We start from the raw sequence: 25696 nt of genomic DNA on the forward strand, positions 1-25696 counted from the left end.
CCTCTGTGTGTATACTTGTTGCTGGTGCGATTCTGATGGAACTCCGACAATGAGATAACTGGATTTCAATCTGTGTTTCGTAATTTTTTTTAACTCCACAAAAACTTGTTAACTTCAAATGGTAGAAAGAGGGTGAAACTAAATAGCAGGGGATCCATTTTTAAAAAATATCAGTCTTGGGGCTGGGATCTGATAGGGAAACACAATGTTGAAGAAGGTGTATAACATTATTCCCCCTGCACTTGTTTCTTAATGGAAATTTCCAAAGTAGGACAAACAGCAGGTTTTTTGGAGGGAAATTTGTTGGGGAAATGGCATTGGGTGTGGAAGGGTTGAAACTAACCCCCCAATGTTGTGATGTACACTATTCCATCTCTACTTTAGCACCTACTTCATTGCCATGGTGGGTTAACAGGCTTTCATGCTCGCTGAAATAATTATTCTGTCTCCAGCCTGAGTAAATAAGGAAATATAATCTCATTTGTGTTCGGTGATGGGAAAGATGAATGTTTTGAATGACAGGCAGCTCTTTTCCTTAATCACAGAAAATCTGCTGGTGTCAGCATGTGCTTTGTTAGTGCCACAGGAATTCATGATTGCATCAGAAAATAACCGAAAGCAGAAAACTTTTTTTTTTTTTAATATGGATCTTAATGTTCATTTCACGTCAAATGGAAATCTGCCAAGGAAGGAGAGGAAGGGAGTATTTTCTTTTGTTCAACCAAGTAACTTAATACTGAGAGATGTTGGTTTTGAACCTCTCTTTGCAGACATCCTACATAGTTGGGATCAATAGCCCCAATATCTGCATGCTTAGGTGGAATAGACACATTTTTAGATTTTCGCAAATCCCCATAAAGGTGTTGATCAGTTACTGTATTTTTCGCTCTATAAGACACACTTTTCCCCTCCTAAAAAGTAAGGGGAAATGTGTGTGCATCATATGGAGTGAATGCAGGCGGGAGGCTCTGCTCAGCGCTCCCTTTAAAGAGCGCGCAGAGTGTGTGTGCGGCTCTTGGGGGCTTTTACCTGAGAAGGGAGAAAGGCTGCCCTTCTCCCTCCTCGGGGAAAAGCCCCCAAGAGCCACACGTATGCTCCGTGCGCTCTCTAAAGGGAGCGCGGCTCTTGGGGGAGCCTTCATCTGCTGTCCTGGCTTCTGGCTTAGCCGCACGCAGCCTCTTGAGGGCAGGGGGAGCCTTCATCCTGCTGCCCTGAAGAGGCTTCGCCCGGCTATCCCAGAAGCCAGATCCCTCTTGCTGTTCTGGCTTCTGTGATTCAGAATATTTTTTTTCTTGTTTTCCTCCTCCAAAAACTAGGTGCGTCTTATGGTCTGGTGCGTCTTATAGAGCGAAAAATATGGTACGTTGAAGGCTCAAACTCCTGAGCAGCTGGGAGGGCAGTTCTAGGAGTCATACACTTCTGCTTCAAAACTATATAGAAAAATATATATTTTTAGAGAGAATTTTGCACTACAATGCTAAGGAATTATCCTGAGGAATGTTTTTAAAGAAAAATGGCAAATGGTGGAAACGTGGAGGACTGAATATACAACTAGAAAAATGAGACATATTGGCAGATTTATCCATTCCTCGCTGCAGCCTGGAATGCTCAGCAAACAGAGAGGTGTATGAATAACTGATTGCCTATTTTCTTGCAGTCCCACAGACTCCAAAATTACAACCTCAGGATCCAAACTCAGCTACAAGCACATCGATTGCAGTGTATTGGACTGTGAATGAAGATGATGTCATTGATTTTTTCCAGGTCTATTGTATGGAGGAATGCCCAGGAAACAGAGAACAAAGTGGTGCGTGAGTGATTGTGCCTCTCTGCTAGCTGGAGAAGCTGGAGAGGGAAAAGTTTATAGAATCAAATTATAGGAGTAAATCAAAAGCAATAAAAGACATGATACAAAAGCAATATGATAGCATCTAAGAATGTTTTAGAATGGCAGTTTTCATCAGCCACAGAAAATGTGCACTACATCAGTGATCTTTTGTTTCTTATGCTCCAGTTCCTAGAGTTATTTGCGCAAATGTTTGGACCGCATTAAACTTGCTGTTGTTTTGGTCACAAGTCTTGCATTGCACCACTTCCTGCCCATTCTCTCATTCCTCCTCTTTCCTTATTGGAGGGCAATCTTAATGTAAGTCTCTTACATAAGTGCGGCATCCCTATTGAAGCTAAAACGGCTACTTTGCTATCTTCATTTCAAGGTGCTGTTTTCCCGTTCTTACGTGTCCAGTTTTGTGACAACACGCATCAAAATCTGGATGCGTGGATGCATGGGTGGAGTTGTAGAAATTCAGAATTTATTAAGGCTGGGTAGGAAGCCAAGGCTGAAGAATATACAGCGGTACCTCGGGTTAAGTACTTAATTCGTTCTGGAGGTCTGTTCTTAACCTGAAGCACCACTTTAGCTAATGGGGCCTCCTGCTGCCACCGCGCCGCCAGAGCACGATTTCTGTTCTCATCCTGAAGCAAAGTTCTTAACCCGAGATATTATTTCCGGGTTAGCGGAGTCTGCAACCTGAAGCGTATGTAACCTGAAGCGTATGTAACCCGAGGTACAACTGTACATACAGGAAATGCATGGGTCGTAGTGACAATGAATGAAAATAAAAGTGACAAAATCATTGGCCCCGAAGTGCTCTTTAGGCTGCATCCTAGGCACACTTACCTGAGCATAAGCTCCATTGAACAAAGTAGGACTTGTTTCTGTATAAAGGTGCACACTGTTAAGGAACAATATTAATAAGATACAATAGTACCAACTAGACAGAATTGTACCTCCCTAGATACTATGAATAGCAGAGCTGGTTTCTAAATATAGTATAGCCATACCTTGGTTGTTGAACGACCTGGAAATTGGACATTTTGGCTCCCGAACGCCCCTTTCCCCCTAGTCTTCCAGAACCTGCAGAGGTATGAAGAGGGCAGAGCAGAGACAAACAAGGTGGTGTGGTCTCAGATTGCTTGGAAAGGACCTGGAGGGAGGAGTCTTAGAGAGCGGTGGGAAGGCAAGGACCTTCAGTCCTCGCAACTGCCTTATTGGGGCAAAATCTAGCAGGAGGAGTTGCGCTCACTAGGCCTGTGCTGTTTTGTATCTTTGAATAAAGAGTTAATTTCACTGACACCTTGTGAGTTATTGTTGACCTGCCGTGACATTCTCATGACTTCTTTCCTGTGTGTGTGTGTATTTACTTGCTCTAGGCTTGGTAGAAGAATACCGCGTTACTGTGAAGGAGAGCAACTGCATTTTGGAAGATTTGGAACCAGGTCACTCTTATAGTGTGTGGGTTATGGCTGTGAACTACTCAGGATGTAGCTTTCCCAGTGGCAAATCCACATTTAGAACGGGTAAGTAGCTTGCAAATTTCCCCGGTGTTTGTAGTTTTTCTGTGTTTAATACAGAGGGTGTCTAATGGAATGCATGGAGAATGTGGCCTCTGTGCCCTGTATTGATCTTTGTACGAGTGTGCCCTTGGAGATGTTTCAAATAGATGGATGTCTTTATGAGATGCATATTGGGCTGGTTCATACATGCCAATGATGATGCCAATGATGCCAATGATTTGTATACAGCTAAACATGACAAGAGGGATGTGGGTGGTGCTGTGGGTTAAACCACAGAGCCTAGGACTTGCCAATCAGAAGGTCGGCGGTTCGAATCCCTGTAATGGGGTGAACTCCTGTTGCTCGTTCCCTGCTCCTGCCAACCTAGCAGTTCGAAAGCACGTCAAAGTGCAAGTAGATTAATAGGTACCGCTCCAGCGGGAAGGTAAGCGGCGTTTCCGTGCGCTGCTCTGGTTTGCCAGAAGTGGCTTAGTCATGCTGGCCACATGACCCGGAAGCTGTACGCCAGCTCCATCGGCCAATAAAGCGAGAAGAGCACCCCAACCCCAGAGTCGGCCACCACTGGACCTAATGGTCAGGGGTCCCTTTACCTTTAAACATGACAAAATGCAGTGCTGCCCGCATGTACATTACTCAACACCTGGTGGCTAGCAATTAATTTATTACATTTAAAGCCCACCTCCCCCTCTCATAGTGGAAGGGTGGTGTATTCCCACACATTGTGGTACTGATGGAACTAGCTCCCTCCCAATACCTAGGATTACAGGGAGGTGAGGGGGAATCTCCTGATGTTACTGCAAGCAACACATTTAATCTAAGGCCACTAGTGTAGGATTGAAGACTTCATGAGTTAGGCTAATTGCACTCAGCTTTATTTTTAGTTTAATTGTTTTAATTGCTAGCTGTTATTCCCCCCTCCTTCCAAAAAAGCAAATGAAGCAAAGGGCCTCTCCTAATAATAATAATAATAATAATAATAATAATAAATAATAATAATAAATAATAACAATAGTAATAGTAATAATAAGCTTGTCTAGATCTTATCACTGTGTGTATTATTCCCATTTGAGGAAGGAAAACATATGAAGGGGGGATAAGACTTTAAAGAAATTGATGAGGAGTGTCAGCTTGATATTAGCAATACTAATGCGCTCATTCCTTTCGGTTTATGAAGACTGCAGCTATCCCTATGTAGCAGAGCTAACACGATGTTGTATTCGCAGCTCCCCCAACCCCTGTAATAAAGGCAGAAGAATGCAGTGTGTGTTGGGACGCTGCCACCATCCGATGGAGCACCAGTAACCCAGAAGCAACAGACTCTTTCACGCTCGAGTACTGCAGACAGTATTCTCCTGAAGGAGAAGGTCTGAGGTCAGTCCCCTGTGCTCTGAAATGCAGATGGGATGGGTTGGAAGCTAAAAGGAATGTTCCAGAATTGGGATTATTTTGAGGGGAAATAATTTTGTGCGGCTCGATCTTCCTAAGAGAGATCAGCTTTGCCATGGAGATTAACATTTGTGCCAGATGCTAATCTCTGAGATTATACTCGGAAAATCAGAAATACCTTTAATTTGTGCTGCTAAAGAACAAAACTACTAGAGACTAAACCCCAAAGGCTTCCTTGGGTCCTGTCCAAGCCCTCCAGAAATGGATTAGATGTACGAGGCCTTAGGCTGACCTATCTGCACCAACATCCTATGCAAGCTGCTTTCTTTCCTGTTGAGTTCATCTGCAAAGACAGCAAGGCCGGCATAACTGCAGCACTCTTCCTAACTGCTATCCACTTAGTGGATGATGCTGGGCCTGTATCAGAGATACAGCAGTTCAGATTCTATGTGGACGTATCCCAGCTTCTCAGTCTGCTAGGTCAAGGGCTCTCACGCTAGCAAATGGGTGAGTTTTATTGTTCTGCAACAGAGGAATCCAACATAATGGTTGTGCCAATGGAAACTTGGTGCGTAACAGATTCCGCTTGTGCAGCTCTGCTCCACTGGTGTGAAACGTTTTGCCAGTGGAACAAGAATGTCAGTTGCTTTATATGCCACTACATTGTGTACAACCCTAAACTGATATTGTTCAGCCTGATGGAATGACTGTTATAAAGAGACAATGGGACATCCCTCCTATATGCTTCCCTGAGCTGCTTGGCGGACCTGTGGGCTACAAGTGTAATAAACATGCTGAGCAGATCTCCGCTGTCTTCCCCACCTGCAAAAAAATAATAATGCACTAGATCAGCTTTCTCCCAATCTGGCACCTTCCAGATCTTCCCCAGCTGGCTGGTGCTGATGCTGCATTGCAAACCTAAATATCTGGAAGGCACCAGGTTGGGGAGGGATGCCCAGGTGATGGAGCATGTGATGGAGGGGGAACTTGCTCTGAGCTTAGGAGCCCAGTCCTGGAAGAAGGATGGTGATGTTCTTCTTATCAGTGAATTCCTTATCTTAAAAAGGATAAGTTAGGAGGCTCCCATTTTGCTTGTGCCACCTCCTCTATAGTTTACTTAGCATAATGGTTCATTTGGACCTGAGAACCATTTTCTCTTCCTGTTTTTTTGCTTTTTGTTTGCATTTTGTTTTGCTGGCAAATGCAAGTTGTTAAAGGGAGCAATGTGTATTTGCATACTGGCCTCCATCCCGGGAGCTGTGTCTGTCCTGGGGAAAGAAGGATGAGCTCCAGAGCAAAGACTGGGGTAATTAATTCATTAGCTGAAGGCAGGGACAGAGCATTGCTATGATTCAAAAAAGCTTATTTTATTTTATTTTTGCAATTCATTTAGTGGTTACACATTTTGTTTTAATTTGGGGGGCGGGTTAAGCAGCTTTGCAACTTTTCTGTGATATTGACTCCTGGGAAATCTCAGTTGGTAGAGCATGAGACTCTTAATGTCATGGGTTCGAGCCCCAAATTGGCCAAAAAAATTCCTGAGTTGCAGGGCATTTGACTAGATGACCCCTCCAACTCTACAATTCTGTAATTCTTTGAGAGGGAAAGCTCTCCCTTCCAGCTCCTCTAAAGACCTGCCACACTAAAGAAGCCATATTTTCCCAGACAGAAGGTGCATACACAAAATGTGCTGGTTGCATGAAATAGCCACTGAAAGCTCTAGTGTGATTTCTTATCTCAAGCACACGGTCTATTTGCGCTCATGATCGCATTTGAAGAACAGAAGTGATGTTCACAAGCTCTTCAGTCTTGCCACATCTGCTGTGTTTATTACAGCTTTGTGGAGACACAGAAAGCTGTCTGTTCAAAACAGCTTGCAATAGCAAAACTTGCTGAAGGAACACTTTTGTCTCCCTGTGATCAAAATTAAGAAGAGAGCAGCACTCGAAACCTGAGTAGAATTTTAGATGCATTAGCACTGCTTTGTGTTATGGGACATGATTTGAAAATCAGTCTTGCTCTGAGCATTTGTTACTTGGGTGAAGAGTAAGGTCCAACCTGAAACCAGGCCTACTCCCACATGGACAGAAGGCGCTTTGGTAACAGATTCCATCACAAGTTTTTTAAAATCTCTGTATCAAGTAGCTTGCTGTCCCAAACTAGACTCATCTAAATGTTGCCATAACATAGTGCTTTAGTGTCAGGGCGGGGAGAATTCGGGTGGGTTTGGTTCACATTTTAATGCAAACCTGACAAATTCACACTCCTGGGGAAAACAGGACTAAAAAACAGCTATCTGATGAAATTTGCATTTGCCAAATCTCTAGTCCACAGATGGAAGAGAGATTTGGTTTGCCTCACATTTTAATGCAAACCTATTTGATTTGTATTCCCGAAATGATATGCAAACTAAAATGAAGTTTGTATTTCTCTGCATTGTGTGATGCTGTTATCCAATCAAGTAATATGTTTATTAGGGGAAAGTGCATTATATTACAGATGGTGGTTTGCAAGAATGTGTCAATTAGGAAAACTTTCATACAAAAGTGTGTACAAGAGGAGAAATGCACACTTTAATGATGGTGAATTTTCATGATGACTTATGTGGGACTTGGGGAAATCACAGACTGATACAGAAATCTGGACAATTGAATTTAAGATTGGAAAAATGAGAGAACTAAAAGTTGGGAACTCATCCAGCCCTGTTCGAGACCCCAGTCTATAGCAAACATCAAATGCTTGCTTTTTCTCTGACTGATGTTTCTATCCTGCTGCAAACAGCAGCAAAGAAAATGGGATAATTCCTAGCAGCCTGGCTCTCTAGCGTCACTTGAGGTCCATGATAAAGAATGCTTAGCTAGAGGGGAAGCTAAGGAGAGCTATTTTTGTGGCTGATTTCTCTTTATTTCCCTTAAATAAAAGAAAGCAAATTATGGAAGGCATAATTCCTTGTGTCTTTCATACAGAAAGAGGGGAATTGAATCAGCAATAAAAGCAAATTTCCTAGAATCATCAAAGCCGCAAATGAGGGTCATCGATTCAGCAAGCAATTGGATAAATGCAGTTGGGAGAATATAGCAGTAAAGTCTCTTGATGGGAAGTAAATTTTGTTTTCTTTTTATTTGTTTAAAAAATAGAAAAAGAATGCCATTTATATTCCAGCTTAACTTTCTCCTACAATGCACCAACATTATGGCTTTACGAGTTAGAAGTAATATCGTACCAGAGGGTTTCCCCTAATAACAAACCCCTAATGGAAACATAAGTATTTATAATTAATTACTGTTACTGCATCATTACTTTTATAAATATATATCTGTATACATATTTATGGGGGTGGAGACTCTCCTTCAGGTATACAGGGCTGAGGCCATTTAGGGTTTTAAATGTCAGCACCAACACTTTGATTTGTGCTCGGAAATGTACTTGGGGTCTTTCAGGACTGGTGTGATATGGTCCCAGTGGCTTCTCCCAGTTAGCAGTCTACCTGCCACATTCTGGATTAGTTGTAGTTTCCGAGTCACCTTCAAAGGGAGCCCCACATAGGGCATATTTGAGTAGTCCAAGCAGGAGATAACCAGGGTATGTACCACTCCAGCAAGACAGTGTGCAGGTAGGTAGGGTCTCAGCCGGCATGCCTGATGGAGCTGGTAGACACAGAATTAACCTGTGTCTTCATGGACAGCTGTGAGTCCAAAATGACACCCAGGCTGCACACCTGGTTCTTTAGGGGCACAGCCACTCCATTCAGGACCAGGGAGTCCCCCGCACCTGCCCGCCCTCTGTCCCCTAGAAACACTACTTCTGTCAGGATTCAACTTCAATCTGTTAGCTGCCATCCAACCTGCTTCTCTTCATTCCTTCATTTAGTAAATGGCTTATCTGTTAGCTGTAGTGTAAGGAGCAATGCGGACATGTAGCATATTTACTTGGAAGTAAGACCCATTAAATCCAATGGAATTTACTTCCTATTGCATGTGCAAAGGATTACACCCACGGTTAGCAGAATGTGGAGTTTTCTATAACTGGTCAAATTTCCAGTCATTTCTCCTGAACAGAAGTTTGGGAGAGTTGAAGCAAGTTAGTTCATTATAAGGGACGCGGGTGGCGCTGTGGTCTAAACCACTGAGCCTCTTGGGCTTGCTGATCAGAAGGTTGGTGGTTCGAATCCCCAGGATGGGGTGAGCTCCTGTTGCTCGGTCCCAGCTCCTGCCAACCTAGCAGTTCAAAAGCACACCAGTGCAAGTAGATAAATAGGTACCGCTCTGGTGGGAAGATAAACAGCGCTTCCATGCGCTGCTCTGGTTTCGGTGTTCCATTGCACCAGAAGCAGCTTAGTCATGCTGGCCACATAACCCAGAAAAACTGTCTGCGGAGAAATGCCATCTCACTTGGCCTGTAAAGCGAGATGAGCGCCGCAATCCCAGAGTTGTCCGTGACTGGACTTAACTGTCAGGGGTCCCTTTACCTTTACCTTTAGTTCATTATAAGTCAGAGGGAGGAGAAGCAAATGTTGATTAGCAATTTGTACAGAACCAACACTGAACCTGACAAAGCAGCCATTGCCAGCTGTGAAGTCCACCTTCATCCTCCCTGCCTGTAGGGGACGCTGTAACAGAATTCCCGCTGCATTCATCCACACTAATTCCCAGATAATTCAGTTGCATTGCTTACGGTAAAAATGATCCTGCTGATGAAGCATTGACGTGCATAACAGTTCACCATTTTTTATGTGTAGTAAGAGATAACATTGTACATTAGAGGGGAAGAGGAGAAGCGCAGTTAGTCGTAGATTGTAGCCAAAAGCAATAGAGTTTGATTCCCATAACTTTTTAGCGGGGGGGGTGTGTGTTTGGGGGGGGATCAATCCTAAAGTTGTAGAATGTGCGTAGGAACTTCCTGTCTTAGAGGAAGAGGAATGGTACATTTAAAAAGTAGTGTATTTTGTCCCTTTCTTTCTTATGTCCTCTGCATTCTGTCAAAAGCTCTCATAGCAACCGCGTAATCTTGAAAGACTGCCAGGATCTGTCACGCTCTGCTAGTACAATGGAGCCATTCTATTTTCAGTGGTACTTAAAGTGCGTGGCTGTAGTATATAGACTCTGCTATATAGACCATCTGTAGTGCTCAGCGTATTTTAAAAGACTGATTACCTCACCACCACCTTCTTCTGTCATAGGAGTGACATAGAGCTTATCCGCTCTTCCCTTTTGCCTTGCTGTTTCTAGGCACAGGTCTGTGCTTAACGCTCTGGGTCTGAGCATCGGGGAGGTTTTTGGCCCTGAGCTTTCTCCGTAAAAAACTGCTCTTTAAAGCTCAATTGGAGCAAATGTCAATTTGGGTTCTCTGCAGATTGCTGTTTGCTCCAGGTGAGCTTTAAGTGGGTTTTCATGTGGAAAGCAAACAAAGGTCGGGCACTCTCACACAGAACATGAACCATGCCTGGAAAGAGCAGAGGAAGGTAAGGTGGATAAACCTATTGTTCAACAGATTGTGATAGTTTACATTATATTAAACCCCAAAGCTGATCTGGAGACTAAGAAAGGAATGAACCATTCCCCCCTTTGCTGTGATCAATATCTTAGCAATACATTATCTGTGCTCTTCCCTTGCTGTCACTTTAGTTACACTAGCTCTAGGGCAGGGTACCTCAGGTCCGGAGGCCAAATGTACCCCTCCAGCCCTCTCTGCCTGGCTCTTGGAGCCTCCTTGGGCTATACCTCAGCTCCAGGCCATATTCCTCAATGTGCTCCACATCCTCCACAATGTGTTCCTGCTCCACATCCCCTTCTAGTTCATTTATCTGGCTGGAAGGTGTCCTTGAACTGTAATAATCCTGGGAACTATAGTTGGCCAAGGGTGCTGAGAGTTGTTTAAAAAAGGTAAAGGACCCCTGACAGTTAAGTCCAGTCACAAACGACTCTGGGGTTGCGGCGCTCATCTTGCTTTACTGGCCGAGGGAGCCGATGTTTGTCCGCAGACAGTTTTTCCGGGTCATGTGGCCAGCAAGACTAATCTGCTTCTGGCACACAGAAACACCATTTACCTTCCCACCAGAGCGGAACCTATTTACCTACTTGCACTTTGACGTGCTTTCGAACTGCTAGGTGGGCAGGAGCAGGGACTGAGGAACGGGAGCTCACCCCATCGCGGGGATTCGAACCGCCGACCTTCCAATCAACAAGCCCAAGTCTCAGTGGTTTACACCACATAATGCTTGGGGGAAGGGAGCCATGACTGTTCAAAGTGGTACCCTAGAGACTTAAATATATGGTGCAGGAGTCATTTCACTCAAATTGTTATCTCTTTAAAACTTTTTATACCCTGCCTATCTGTCATTAAGTAAATAAACTCCCAAGGTGACCCACATTGGATATACCTTGCCATGTAGCATTCTGCCTTTGCAGTTCTGTTACAAGTTGTTCCCATATGGGAGGGTTGACTGCATTTGACTGCTTATCTCTGTTTGCAGTGAGTGTGCGTTTGTTTTCCTGCGCTTGCTGCATATGCTGGCACTTCCTCGGAAATGTGGAACAGCTAGCATTTGTTATGTGAAAATATTGTGGATGTGTGGATGATATGTAGGAGGGCACTGGTATCCGAGTGCCAAGGCCCTGCGCATATACTGCTCTAGTCTTCATTAAGGCTGCACTGAATATTCTCTAGTTTGCCATGAAATCAGCACACTTGACACAGGCAATCTACGGTGGGGGGGAAGTACCCATTTTGCTGAACGTGTGAATAATATCAGTGGTCTTTGCTACCACTTGGATCCCTTGGTTGCTGCTTTTGCCTGGCTATTGGCCATGGTGACTGGGGCTGATGGGAGTGAGAGTCATAGAATCATAGAATCTTAGAGTTGGAGGAGACCCCAAGGGTCATCTAGTCCAACCCCTGCAATGCAGGAATCTCAGCTAAAGTATCCATGACAGATGGCCATCCAACCTCTGCTGAAAAACCTCCAAGGAAGGAGAGCCTACCACCTCCCAAGGGAGACCATTCCATAGTTGAACAGCATTTACTGTCAGAAAGTTTTTTCCTGGTGTTTAGTCGGAATCTTCTTTCTTGTACAGTGGTACCTCGGGTTACAGACGCTTCAGGTTACATACGCTTCAGGTTACAGACTCCGCTAACCCAGAAATAGTACCTCGGATTAAGAACTTTGCTTCAGGATGAGAACAGAAATCGTGCGGCAGCGGCACAGCGGCAGCAGGAGGCCCCATTAGCTAAAGTGGTGCTTCAGGTTAAGAACAGTTTCAGGTTAAGAACGGACCTCCAGAATGAATTAAGTTCTTAACCCAAGGTACCTCTGTAACTTGAATCCATTGGTTCAAGTCCTACCCTTCAGAGCAGGAGAAAACAAGCTTGTTCTCTCTTCCATGTGACAGCCCATGAAATATTTGAAGATGGCTATCATATCTCCTCTCAGTCTCTTCTTTTCCAGGCTCAACATACCCAGCTCCTTCAACCATTCTTCATAAGGCTTTGTTTCTAGACCAGCAGCATCTCAAAAGTCTCAGGTTTCCCATCCCTGATTTAGGTTTTGTTCACTGAATGTGGGTATTCAAAGCAGACCTTGCCACTGAGATCCCCCTTCCCAACTGCAACACATCAACTGGACAGGTGACCTCTGTCACTGATGCTAACCAGGAGCACAAATGTTCACCTGATTGAAATTACACATGTGCCTTGTTGAATTGAGGTTGTGCAGTCACATTCCCCTTTGACAGGCTACTCGTTTTCATGAAGCTGAGTTATATTTGATTTTGTATTTATTGTATTATTCTGGGATAAGAGTGAAGGAGCCTATAAATCGGGTCAGATTAAAATGGTTGCTTACCAGCTTTCCTGGTGAGCAGTGGTTGCAGCTTGATGCGGCACCTCCTCTCCCCTTGGGCATGCCGCACCATCTTTGCCTGTCTTCCTGCCAATACCCATCCATTCAACTGGGCCAATCCACAGCAGCCGGGGGGGGGGGGCATGGTGAGTGGACCTGGGGGAGGCAGGCTTCCCTCAGGTCCACCCTCCATCTACTTAGCCCAGCCAACCCCCAAACACAGCACCCAGTTGGGTGCGCCGGGGTTGGGGAGGGGGCTCTGTGGCTGGGCATGCAAGAAGAATATGAAAGCCTTTGAACTCCACTCTAGCTGAAAACAGCTCTCTTTGAAGTTGGAGTGTATTTCAACCCTTCAGGTTTTTTTAATGGCGAAAGGGCATTGTATAAATAAATGAGATGTAGCGACCAGTCCTCTCAAGGTCTCTGATGCAGAACTGTGTTGACAGTGACTGCTGTTTGCTCAGCATAAAGAATATGTATGAAGTAAAAAGACGTTGACTATATTTATGAACAAAGAATAATGCTTTAAAAAAAGAAATCAACCATGAGAAGGTATGTCCTTTATTCTTCAGCTTCTGGTGCTATCTGGTGGAAGTTGGTGAAAAAACAGCTTCTAGCATTAGAGTCTGACAACCTGTTTAAGAGCATTGAAGCTGTTATAAGTAGTTGTTGTTGTTGTTGTTTAGTCGTTTAGTCGTGTCCGACTCTTCGTGACCCCATGGACCAGAACACGCCAGGCACCTCTGTCCTCCACTACCTCCCGCAGTTTGGTCAAACTCATGCTGGTAACCTCGAAAACACTATCCAACCATCTTGTCCTCTGTCGCCCCCTTCTCCTTGTGCCCTCCATCTTTCCCAGCATCAGTGTCTTCTCCAGGGAGTCTTCTCTTCTCATGAGGTGGCCAAAGTACTGGAGCCTCAGCTTCACGATCTGTCCTTCCAGTGAGCACTCAGGTCTGATTTCCTTAAGAATGGATGCATTTGATCTTCTTGCCGTCCATGGGACTCTCAAGAGTCTTCTCCAGCACCATAATTCAAAAGCATCAATTCTTCGGCGATCAGCCTTCTTTATGGTCCAGCTCTCACTTCCATACATCACTACTGGGAAGACCATGGCTTTAACTATACGGACCTTTGTTGGCAAGGTGACATCTCTACTTCTCAAGATGCTGTCTAGGCCTGTCATTGCCCTTCTCCCAAGAAGCAGGCGTCTTTTAATTTCGTGGCTGCTGTCACCATCTGCAGTGATCATGGAGCCCAAGAAAGTAAAATCTCTCACTGCCTCCATTTCTTCCCCTTCTATTTGCCAGGAGGTGATGGGACCAGTGGCCATGATCTTCGTTTTTTTTATATTGAGCTTCAGACCATATTTTGCGCTCTCCTCTTTCACCCTCATTAAAAGGTTCTTTAATTCCTCCTCACTTTCTGCCATCAAGGTTGTGTCATCTGCATATCTGAGGTTGTTGATATTTCTTCCGGCAATCTTAATTCCAGCTTGGGATTCATCCAGCCCAGCCTTTCGCATGATGTATTCTGCATATAAATTAAATAAGCAGGGAGACAAAATACAGCCTTGTCATACTCCTTTCCCAATTTTGAACCAATCAGTTGTTCCATATCCAGTTCTAACTGTAGCTTCTTGTCCCACATAGAGATTTCTCAGGAGACAGATGAGGTGATCAGGCACTCCCATTTCTTTAAGAACTTGCCATAGTTTGCTGTGGTCGACACAGTCAAAGGCTTTTGCATAGTCAATGAAGCAGAAGTAGATGTCTTTCTGGAACTCTCTAGCTTTCTCCATAATCCAGCGCATGTTTGCAATTTGGTCTCTGGTTCCTCTGCCTCTTCTAAATCCAGCTTGCACTTCTGGGAGTTCTCGATCCACATACTGCTTGAGCCTTCCTTGTAGAATTTTAAGCATAACCTTGCTAGCATGTGAAATGAGTGCAATTGTGCGGTAGTTGGAGCATTCTTTGGCACTGCCCTTCTTTGGGATTGGGATGTAGACTGATCTTCTCCAATCTTCTGGCCACTGCTGAGTTTTCCAAATTTGCTGGCATATTGAGTGTAGCACCTTAACAGCATCATCTTTTAAAATTTTAAATAGTTCAGCTGGAATACCATCACTTCCACTGGCCTTGTTATTTGCAGTGCTTTCTAAGGCCCATTTGACTTCACTTTCCAGGATGTCTGGCTCAAGGTCAGCAACCACACTACCTGGGGTGTACGAGGCATCCATTTCTTTCTGATATAGTTCCTCTGTGTATTCTTGCCACCTCTTCTTGATGTCTTCTGCTTCTGTTAGGTCCTTTCCACTTTTGTCTTTTATTATGGTAATCTTTGTACGAAATGTTCCTTTCATATCTCCAATTTTCTTGAACAGATCTCTGGTTCTTCCCATTCTGTTGTTTTCCTCTATTTGTTTGCATTGCTCATTTAAGAAGGCCTTCTTGTCTCTCCTTGCTGTTCTTTGGAAATCTGCATTCAATTTCCTGTATCTTTCACTATCTCCCTCACATTTTGCTTGCCTTCTCTCCTCCGCTATTTGTAAGGCCTCGTTGGACAGCCACTTTGCTTTCTTGCATTTCCTTTTCATTGGGATGGTTTTCGTTGCTGCCTCCTGTACAATGTTACGAGCCTCCATCCATAGTTCTTCAGGCACTCTGTCCACCAAATCTAAATCCTTAAACCTGTTCCTCACTTCCACTGTGTATTCATAAGGGATTTGACTTAGATTGTATCTTACCGGCCCAGTGGTTTTTCCTACTTTCTTCAGTTTAAGCTTGAATTTTGCTATAAGAAGCTGATGATCTGAGCCACAGTCAGCTCCAGGTCTTGTTTTTGCTGACTGTATAGAGCTTCTCCATCTTTGGCTGCAGAGAATATAATCAATCTGATTTCGATGCTGCCCATCTGGTGATGTCCATGTGTAGAGTCGTCTCTTGTGTTGTTGGAAAAGCGTGTTTGTGATGACCAGCTTGTTCTCTTGACAGAACTCTATTAGCCTTTGCCCTGCTTCGTTTTGATCTCCAAGGCCAAACTTGCCAGTTGTTCCTTTTATCTCTTGATTCCCTACTTTAGCATTCCAGTCCCCTATAATGAGAAGAACATCCTTCTTTGGTCTTTTGAGCTGGTGCAGCAAAAAAAGAACGCAACTCCTCACAAACACACTCCTTGTGCCCTGACAGGCTTTGGATACGGCAGCGAATCTGCTTGTCTGCATCCCCGGCCACTCATTAGGATTGCTGTCATCGTTTTTCTTTTGTTTCCACTTCATAGTCTTCTCAGTTTGGACCTGCTTTGGGGGGATTTTGTCATGTAGCCGTTTCTGCAAAACTGATGCACCACACTAAGTTGGCAAGGGGAGTGGTTCATTGAGAGCTCTTCTTGCAAACATGGCTTCTGACAATCTCATACAGGGAGAGTCTCCAAAGTTCCTTCCCTGTGATCATGCTCATCTTTTTGAAAGGACTGTCTTTCCAAAGGCAGCTATAACATAGCAGTCAGGAACCTTGTGGTTCCATGGGCATCACAGATGACACCTGGTGATTGACAGGTGGGTGGCCCCACTGTTGGTGAACTGCAGGAAGCCAGGTCCTGTTCTTCAACCCCACCATAAATGTTTCTGTTTAAAAACTGCACTTCGGGCAATGGTTTCTGTGAGAAAATGCTTTTTACCTTGTTTCTTCTTAGAGTTTTTGTCTAAGTTGGAACTGTTTTGTATCAATACTGATAAAATGTGTATGTGTGTGTATATATTTAAAAATCCCAAGTTGTCTTTCTCCCCTCTTTAAGGAGAAAAATAAAGGTTCCTTTATCTTTTCCCCTGCTGAGAGAAAAGCAGCTTGAGGGCCAGGAGTGATTTTTGAGAGGGCAAACAGTTATGGATTTTCTTCCACAGAATTCAGAATATGTTTATTATATATTTCAGATCCCTGGCTGGAATTAAACGACCTGAAATGAAAGTTCACCTAGAATCCAATGTAAATTATTTCTTTTACGTGAGAGCAATTAACATCTTTGGGACAAGTGAACAGAGTGAAGCTGCTCTCATCTCGACCAGAGGTAGATAAACACTTTCTAACTCGTGGGAAAGGATTCCTTTCTGTCTCAGAAGGAAATGCAAATGCCTTTTTAGTAAATTCTGTTGTACATTGTTTCATTGGCAGTGATTACTGTAGGCCTTAAGATTTTGTGATTCACTACAAATGCACAATGTAATAATAATCCCTGAAGTAGATTTTATTTCTTTCCTGTGAATCACATCAGGAACTAGATTTCACATAATGAAAGAAACAGCTGCGCCTGCTTTGCAAGTGTCACCAAGTGGAACCATGATATGCCTTCCTGAGGAAACTGAAGCCACTGGGTAAGTCTACTCATATTTACTCCTCCTTACTATTGAGCTTTATTGTCAACAGGATGTGAAGATCTATGTAGGTTAGGGATGACAGGAATTCATTTCAGTTTGCCTCGAAGCATGAAACCACCAAATTGGCAATTTCCAAACCAAAACACAACCAATTCAATTCTTAATTCATTTCAGAACCAAGGAGTGTGTACAAAAATGTGTGTACTAGGGTGAAAGAATGTGCAAATTGGTGAAAATAGCATACAAAATGCATTGTATTACGCAAAATTGCTTTGTAAAAATCTATACTGGGCACATCTCTCTCTCTCTCTCTCTCTCTCTCTCTCTCTCTCTCTCTCTCTCTCTCTCTCTCTCTCTCGTTACTGAACTGGTTGGATTAAAAACAAAGCCAAATATTCCTATCCTGAATATTTGACAACTGATAAATTTCAATATGCATACATTAAAAAATGCAACACAGGCTTGTTTCTTCTTTTGAGGCAGGTGAAATCTCACTGTTAAAGGTAAAGACCAGAGGTCAGCAAACTTTTTCAGCTGTGGGCCAGTCTACCGTCCCTCAGACCTTGTGGGGGGCCAGACTATATTTTGAAAAATAAATAAATGAATGAATTCCTATGCCCCACAAATAACCCAGAGATGCATTTTAAATAAAAGGACACATTCTACTCATGTAAAAACATGCTGATTCCCAGACCGTCCATGGGCCGGATTTAGAAGGCAATTGGGCCAGATCAGGCCCCCGGGCCTTAGGTTGCCTACCCATGGTGAAGACATTGGAGCTTTCTGATGTCGAAGGTTCAAACCATTGTTTGACTTTGGCCAATATAATGCTGCATTTGTTTCTGTTATCTCTGTGTGCAGCATCTCCCCAGTACTAGGAGAGCTCCTGTCTGCTCGAGGATGTCACTACTGGGAAACAACTGTGAGTGGCTGTTCCGCTTACAAGGTTGGGATCTGCTATTCTACTATGCCACAAGACAGCATCCTAGGTCAGAACAATGCTTCCTGGTGCTTGCATTGTCCTAGCAAGACAAGGTAATGAAGAACATCTTATTTTTTAAATAAGCTGTGAAATTACATGTCCTTTCCAGTCTATTCCTTCTCCTCCCTTCCCCTATGGGTGCATGGGTGTGTGTTGATTTTCTGTTTGTAAGCCACTAGAAGATACTTGGCAACTTTTAAAAGGTATACAGCACTTACAGGGGCGTCATTTATTATTAAGTGTTGTACTTCTGCAACCCTCAAGGTTCCCCCAGATTCACTGGAAATTTTGTTTGTGGGTAGTGCTGCTTGGCCTACAAAATGATCGGCTTGGTGCCACCAGAGTTGAGCATTAGAGGGAGTGATAAATAGTGACGTGTTGCCTTGGAGGACAGCTTGGATGTTATGGAAAGTGGCAAGAAGCATATGCACAAGTGATGTCCAAAGGAGGACATCTTTGGACATCTTCTTGTATGAGATGAACAGGCTCCAGATGCAGGGACAGCTCAATACATCTCAGTGCAGGAGAGATGTGCAAATGCTCCCTCCAGGTATTACACTAGTGGCGTGGAATATGGATGCTGAGTTGCACATTGGCTTATCACCACGATCTGCAATTTCTCATCCTGTTTTAATGCTCCAATCCTAAGCAACAGCTGTGGGCAGCAAGATGAGGTTCACAATGAATTGGGAGGAATGTTAGCCCTTTATCCGTGCTCGGTAATAAGCTGCTATCAGCTGCAGGAGGGAAACATCTATTGGCACCCAGTTTCCCTTGCCATGATTACAACAACCCTGTGAAAAAGGCCCATTTACAGCTGGGGTACTGAGTCTGAACGATTAGGATTATAGTGGCTCAAAGAAATCCCATCTCAATATTTTGTTCCCGGTTTTTCTGGATGGCACAACTTTCATCAACTGAAATAGGAGCAGAAATTTGAGCCTCTGGAATTTGTAGCTGTAATGAATACTCCAACCACAAGATCGACCCGTCTGTTCCCTGGTCTGATTTTCCTGTGTATGTGAGACATTTCTACCATAGCTGCTTCACCCAGGGTCATCTTGATGATTTAGCAGGTGACAGGGCGAAGGAGAGGGATGTTTTTTTGGAGAGAATCCAGGACTCTGAAAGTCTGGATGATTGGTGACTGAGAATAGTGCTCTGATGATATACTCCCTGTCCTCTACACTGGCAGATAAGGTTACGTCGTGGGTGCTTCTTAGGCTTCCACTTTCCATAATCTGATCAGGAGTTTTAGTATTACAGCCATAACCATCAATGGCAGGTTATATTTAATGCTTGTAATGTTGCATTTCAAGGTGCCCGCTTCCTGAAATATTTTATAGTATGTAACACATTTCAAGTGTTTAATTTGCATCACATAAATTATCTCAGGAACAGCTCTGTGCAACAGGTCAGAATTATTTGTCCTGTGTGGTAATTTACTTCTGTGTAGAACTGTGTGTGCAGAGGGGATTGACCCAGAGGGGCTGGAATTGCATCGTCTAGACCCACTCCTAATCTCTGTCCATTCAAGGTGTGGTTTCTACAGGAGCCTATGTGTTTTTACCCAAATGTAGGTAGGCTTCCTATGCACAATGGTGGTAACTGGACCTCATGCTAAAACATGGTTTATCATGATGGGAATGAGCTGAGGCAATCTTTGGATTCATGCACTTCTACCTTCCCTGCTTTGGTATGGCTGTAAAGAGAGGTTGAGATGCTTTCACAAACTGCAGCTTGTCCAAACCTGACAAACTGTGGTTGATCTTTAACTATCACCTGCTGAAACAAACCATCGTCAAACCATGGGCTATGACTTTGGCATGTTTCCAACAAGCCATTGTTTAAGCTAACCACCTGGAAATGAATGACTGATTACACAAAGTTATTATTTTAATGTTTTGGGTGGGGGAGGGACTGTGGCTTAGGAGCAACCTGCGTATTTATTAGGGAAGTAAAACCCGGAATAGTCCATCCATCCAGAATGACCTAATCCTTGTGTTTGGCGTCTCCTAGGTCTGTCATTTGATTAATCACTTGACTTTCAATCAATTACATTGAAATAAATTCCAGCGTTGCAGTCATGTTAGTCTGCTGCTGCAAAATCAACAGAGGGTTTTGTGGCACCCTAAAGACTAATAAATTTTATTATGACATAAGCTTTCATGGAGAGGAGTGGACCCTTAGACTGCAATAAAAGTTGTTAAGTCTTTAAGGTGCCACAGGACTCTTTGTTGATTGAAATAGATGTGCATATCAGAGCAAAACGTTTACAATGGGCGTCCTTTGGAGGATGCCAAAGGAAAAGCAGTGCCCCCCCCCGCTGCCAAAGCAAGCAGGCCCAGCCGCGGCCTTGCTGGAGCCCCGCGCTGCCCGCCTGGGTAGGAAGGGGCACCGGGCAGGCGGTGGTGGGGAGCGATGCCCCCCCCCCGCCGCCCAAATGCAAGCAAAAATAAAGAAGGCCGGATACACTCCTGATCCTGATCTTGATCCCAGAAGGAAGAGCAGCAAAAGAGGCTTGAGCCCCGGAGTCAGCCTCTTTTCCTTTGGCCTTAGGCCCACCCCCGGCCGGCTGTCCATTGTCCTCCCTGGCCGGGGGCGCGTCAAAGGCCAGCTCAGGCAGGTGGGTGGCACCCGCCCAGGTGAGCCTCGCTTGGTGCCGCAAACCCCGCCCACCTGTGGGGAAGGGAGGGCGGATATTCTCTGCAGTGTGAAACATTCAGTTTACTAAACAAAGCAAAAGCAACTGTTTAGGGTTAAAAGGGAAGGCCACCCTTGCTGCTTTGCTCTGCAACATGGGAATGTGGAATGCTTGTCTGCAATAAAAGGCCACAGAGCCAAATGCAATTCCATCAGTACCACTGAGGATCCAAAGTTAAAAGAGACATTGTCAGAAGCTTCTGTTGCTTTTGATATTCACCTTGAAATGCAAAAATATCTGCTGGCTTTGAACAGATAGTGCTAGTAAAAGCCATCTTAGCTTTTTTCATCAAGCTTGGCACAGCAGGTGGCTCTATATTGGGGAGGGGAGAGGACAACACGCTAAAACAAATGACAGAAAATGACCCTTGGAATGCATTGCTTCCTTCCAAATGAATATACAAAGATGCTGAATTGGCCAAAGGACCATTAGAATGCATTAAAACAAGAGTGATGGATTGCTTGCTCATATGGCCATTTTAAGGAACTGTCTCCAAAGGAACAACTGGGGTAAATAGACTTTAAAAAGTCATTCAAATAGCCATTGAAATGCATTGGTATAAGCTGGATCTGGGTAAATTGCCCTCTTCGACACCCCATCACTCCATCCTCATAGAAATCAACTGTGTGTGTGAGTGCTACTCATAGGCATGCATTGAGAAAACTTGGATCCAGATAAATTGCCTGGGCTGGCCCTACCATTAAACAGAGCGAGGCGATTGCAGCTGTTGAGCGGCAGTGGTGGCAGCCTGCTAGTTGTTCCTCCTCAGCCGTCTGGCCATTCCTGTCTGTTCTCAAACAGATCGGTGTGAGCCATGCAGCCAGGCCTACACCTCCTAAGTTAACCCGCCACCTTAGGCACAGTGGATGGGGACCCTTTTTGGCCCAGCATGCCACATCCTTACCTGTCTCTACCCAAGCAGGCCAACTTTCATTGGGGACAACTCACCTGCCAAGAACCTGGCGTCATTATGACACCAGATGATTGACAGGTGGGCTGTCTCACCCATCCATCAAAGTCCCTTTGTGCAGCACTCAGGGGAATCATAGATGTGTAAAGTTGGAAGCGACCACGAGGCCCCTCTAGTCCAACCCCCTGCAATGCAGGAATCTTTTTGCCCAACGTGGAGCTCGAACCCATGTCCCTGAGATTAAGAGTCTCGTGCTCTACCAACTGAGCTATTCTGGGAGGGCTAAGCAGTTGGCAGTGAGCTGTGTGTCACAGTGCTTCACAACTGCATAACAGCCAGCTTGGGAACTGCAGCGTAAGGCAGAGGACAGATGGTTCCGTCAGGCAAGCAGACATGGAGCAAGGATTACTGCTATTCTGAAATCCTCCCAAGATTTGGCAATTCTGACAACACCGTTCATCAGGCTCCAGACTCCTTCGTTCCTTCATCCAATCATAATGCTTCCAAAATCATTGCAACCCACCTCACGTTTTTGCATATATTACATGATCAGAACCAGATAGTACCCCCTTATTTTTACCACAGCACTCATCTGCACCAAAGGGGAGCATTTCAATGTGTGAAAATGTGTGTATTAAAGCTTTAGCCGCTAAGGGTTTCCATTTGCTAATATCTGGCAGATAGAAAGAAATATTGCGATAGGCTGTGCAGTGAATTCTTGTTGACCTAATCTTGCACTCTTCTTCAGTTTCCTGTATAAGGTCCTCCATCGTGGTGAAATGAGTGATGTCATTGTGACAGAACAGCCTCCCCGCATTGGCATTCTGCTGGATTATAATGCTGGAAGACTCTTATTTTTCAACGCGGAAAGAGGGCAGCTCCTGTTTGCCATCCGGCAGAAATTCACCGATGCTGCTCACCCTGCCTTTGTGTTGGAGGAGCCAGGAGTCCTTCACCTGCATACGGGCATGGAGCTTCCAGAATTTGTGAAGCAAAGCTAAACATTTTCTTTCGAACTACATGCAATACAACAAAAAAATCGGATAGAATGTGCTTGGGGTGGCCTTGTTTCCTTCTTCTAAGATAAGTTAATGTTTAAGAACTACAAGCCAGAGAAATGCTCTGTGAACTCAGTGGCTTCAACAGGACTTCCATCATACATTCCCCCTTGCCAACACTACTTCGTAAAGTATTTTTTATACTTGGGGGAAGTTTCAAAAGCAGATCAAGGAAGCTCCTCTTAGGAACAAAAGTGTGAGGTTATTCACAGAGCCCACATAACTCACCCACATGCGAAGTCCCTGGGTGGTGGTTAACTCTCTTCCGAAGTTGTTTTTATTCACTGGAATCATTCACATAAGGCGCACGTGCAGACATACACAGAAAGAAGAGCCATAGCTCAGTGTTAGAGCATCTGCTTTGCAGATTTGATCCCCATCATCTCTGGGTAGGACTAGGAGAGACCGCTCTCTGGTACCCTGAAGAGCAGCTGCTAACATTACTGAGCTAGACTGACTGGTAGTTTGACTCAGTATTAGGTTCTGTGATCCTACATAGCACCAAGACACACAAGTTATCTCTTTACTTACTACTTTCTGTGATGTATACTAAAGGACTGCCAAAATGTTTGTGCTACACTCACTGGGGTCGGGTGCCAGGAACTTCTCCATTGGTCCCTTTTGAAATGAATTGATTCCAATGCATTTTCACAGGGCCCAGCAAGAATAAATTATTGGGAGGAGTGTGCTCATTGTCTGCAATCCAGCTGGTTGAGGACTGACCCACACAGGCCTACCTCCAGTCAAGATGGGTGGGGCTGCTAGGATTTGGTTAGAGGGGACTGCTTTCAGTCTCTACACCTCATATAATCGCTGACCAGGTTAGCACTCCTATTGATATTAATAACATTGCCCATCTTGATTTCAGTTACACTCATTTTTATTTTTATTTTTGACTGACAGGCAGAGCCTGGCAGCTCAAGTGTGGCACATATAAACATACAGAGTTTCCAATCTGCTAGGATGTTTGAGCATAAAATGCTGGATTCTTATTGTAGTGTCCTAACATTTGGGGCCTAACTGGATCAGGGCAGTTTGTTCATATGAAAATTATTCTAATACTGTTTTAATGGTATTACGTGCAATTAAAAAATTAAAAACGAACAGGTTTTATTTTCAATGTCATTGCCCAGAAAAACAATATATCATTCAGTGCTTTAAAAAGAAGTGGGAAATGTTTCTGATGTGTGAACAATAATGTGACAGCGTTCTGAAATTGCTCTTCTTGATGGTGATGAGTGTTTATTGTAGTACCAGTACTGCACATGTATCCAGATTTTTCCAGCACCCACACAGCATTGTTGGCATCAAAATGCCAGCCCTTATTCCCCCTACCCCCATTTAGTCTGGATTTACCCTATCTGGGTAAATATGTTAAGTGGGTGGGGGGAGGGGAGATACAACAAAAACCTATTTGCGATACCCATTTTTAATATTAAGCTGTCAAATGGAAGAACACTAAAATGTAGGGAAACATACAGGGTTTCACCAAGCTTTTCATACCTGTTATCTGGTGCTCACAATCACAGAAGGAGAAAGCGCGTTCCACAAGCACCTGATGATGTGTCACCATTTATTCCTGTTGAGCATGCCTACTTGTTCTCACAGAAATCCCAATACATCATTAAAGAAGGAGAGGCTTCATGTTCTCCCTCTTTCCAGCCACTGCCCTACCCAGTTTCTGTTTTTGTTTTTTTATAATGATGAATTTGCAATGTGGCACCTGGGCTGGATCTACACCGACCCGTTTAACGTTATTAGAACGATATTAGTTATTATGTTCTGAAACATCATAGGGCATACTTGTAAATGAAAGTTTTTCTTTACCTTTAAGATTTTGACCCAAGGCAAAATCTTAAATGACAGGATCCTTTAAAAGGAAATGTAAAAGACAAAGACGGTTTATTTAAGGGAAACATAAAGGTAAAGGTAAAGGGACCCCTGACCATTAGGTCCAGTCGTGGCCAACTCTTGCTTTCTTGGCCAAGGGAGCCAGCGTACAGCTTCCGGGTCATGTGGCCAGCATGACTAAGCCGCTTCTGGCGAACCAGAGCAGTGCATAGAAACACCGTTTACCTTTCCGCCAGAGCGGCACCTATTTATCTACTTGCACTTTGACGTGCTTTCGAACTGCTAGGTTGGCAGGAGAAACATACTAGAACATAAAATAAGGCATGTAAGAAAGCTAGTTAAACAACCTCAGTATGATACTTATATCGGAGTGTTGTCAAGTCTTGCTCCTGTGACTTCCTCATCACTTGTCTTGATACCATTGCAGCACTGAATTGTGCACCTTAGGGACATTGTCCCCGTTTGCTCCAATGGGAGTTTTCCTTCCTCATTATTAGTATTCTTTAAAGTAGCAAAACACGAAAATATGTAACATAATAACAACCAAAGCAATAGCACCCCTCAATGGTAATTGCCACATGGCTTCGCGTGTGTTTTTTAGCAGTATCTCAGCTGGGAACAGTAGCTGCGACCCCAAGTCTGATATTTATTTATTTTAAACCTATAATGTAATTGCTAAGAATCTTGCTAGTTTCACATGTAATTCAGCGATGGGAATCTGAGGCCCTCTAGATGTTGCTGTACTCCGACTCCCATCATTCCTGATCACTGGCCATGCTGGCTGGAGATGATGGAAGTTGCAGTCCAACAAAATGTTTGCAGGGCCAAAGGCTCCCCTAACTCTGCTCTGAATGCAAGCTTTAATTCTGTTGAAGAAATGTGTTCTTTATTACTTATTGGCTCTCGCCCAGTTCTCCAGCCTGTCAAGATCAAGATCATTTTGAATCTCGAGTCTCTCTTCAACGGTCTTGGCTCTCCCTCTTAGATTCCTATCTTCTGCAGATTTGATTAGCATTCCCTCTACATTTTCATCCAAGCCACTGATAAAAACGCTGAACAGCATGGCATTGCACTCAGTACTTCCCTCCGGCCTGATGCAGAGCCATTAATATCATGATGGTCGTTCAACCAGCTACAGATCCACCTAACAGTGGGCCAGATTTTGCCATCTTGTCAACGAGGATATCGTGGGGGACACTGTCAGATGCTTTGCTCAAATCAAAATATTCTGCATCCACA

The 25696-nt window shown here is 44.1% G+C and overlaps 1 protein-coding gene across 1 annotated transcript in view; it reads left to right on the forward strand.

Annotated features, from left to right (window-relative positions):
• Positions 1 to 23710, forward strand: part of CMYA5 (cardiomyopathy associated 5) — a 56023-nt gene extending 32313 nt beyond the window's left edge. Inside the window, exons 7-13 of the mRNA XM_028749055.2 lie at positions 1658 to 1807; positions 3214 to 3360; positions 4581 to 4728; positions 16512 to 16645; positions 16850 to 16949; positions 17814 to 17987; positions 22297 to 23710. Of these exons, the coding sequence (XP_028604888.2) occupies positions 1658 to 1807; positions 3214 to 3360; positions 4581 to 4728; positions 16512 to 16645; positions 16850 to 16949; positions 17814 to 17987; positions 22297 to 22549 (1106 nt within the window). The 3' untranslated portion in view covers positions 22550 to 23710. The remainder of the gene's footprint in view (positions 1 to 1657; positions 1808 to 3213; positions 3361 to 4580; positions 4729 to 16511; positions 16646 to 16849; positions 16950 to 17813; positions 17988 to 22296) is intronic.
• The last annotated feature ends 1986 nt before the right edge of the window (positions 23711 to 25696 follow it).

The sequence above is a fragment of the Podarcis muralis genome, chromosome 11 (assembly GCF_964188315.1).
Source record: "Podarcis muralis chromosome 11, rPodMur119.hap1.1, whole genome shotgun sequence".
Lineage (NCBI taxonomy): Eukaryota > Metazoa > Chordata > Lepidosauria > Squamata > Lacertidae > Podarcis > Podarcis muralis.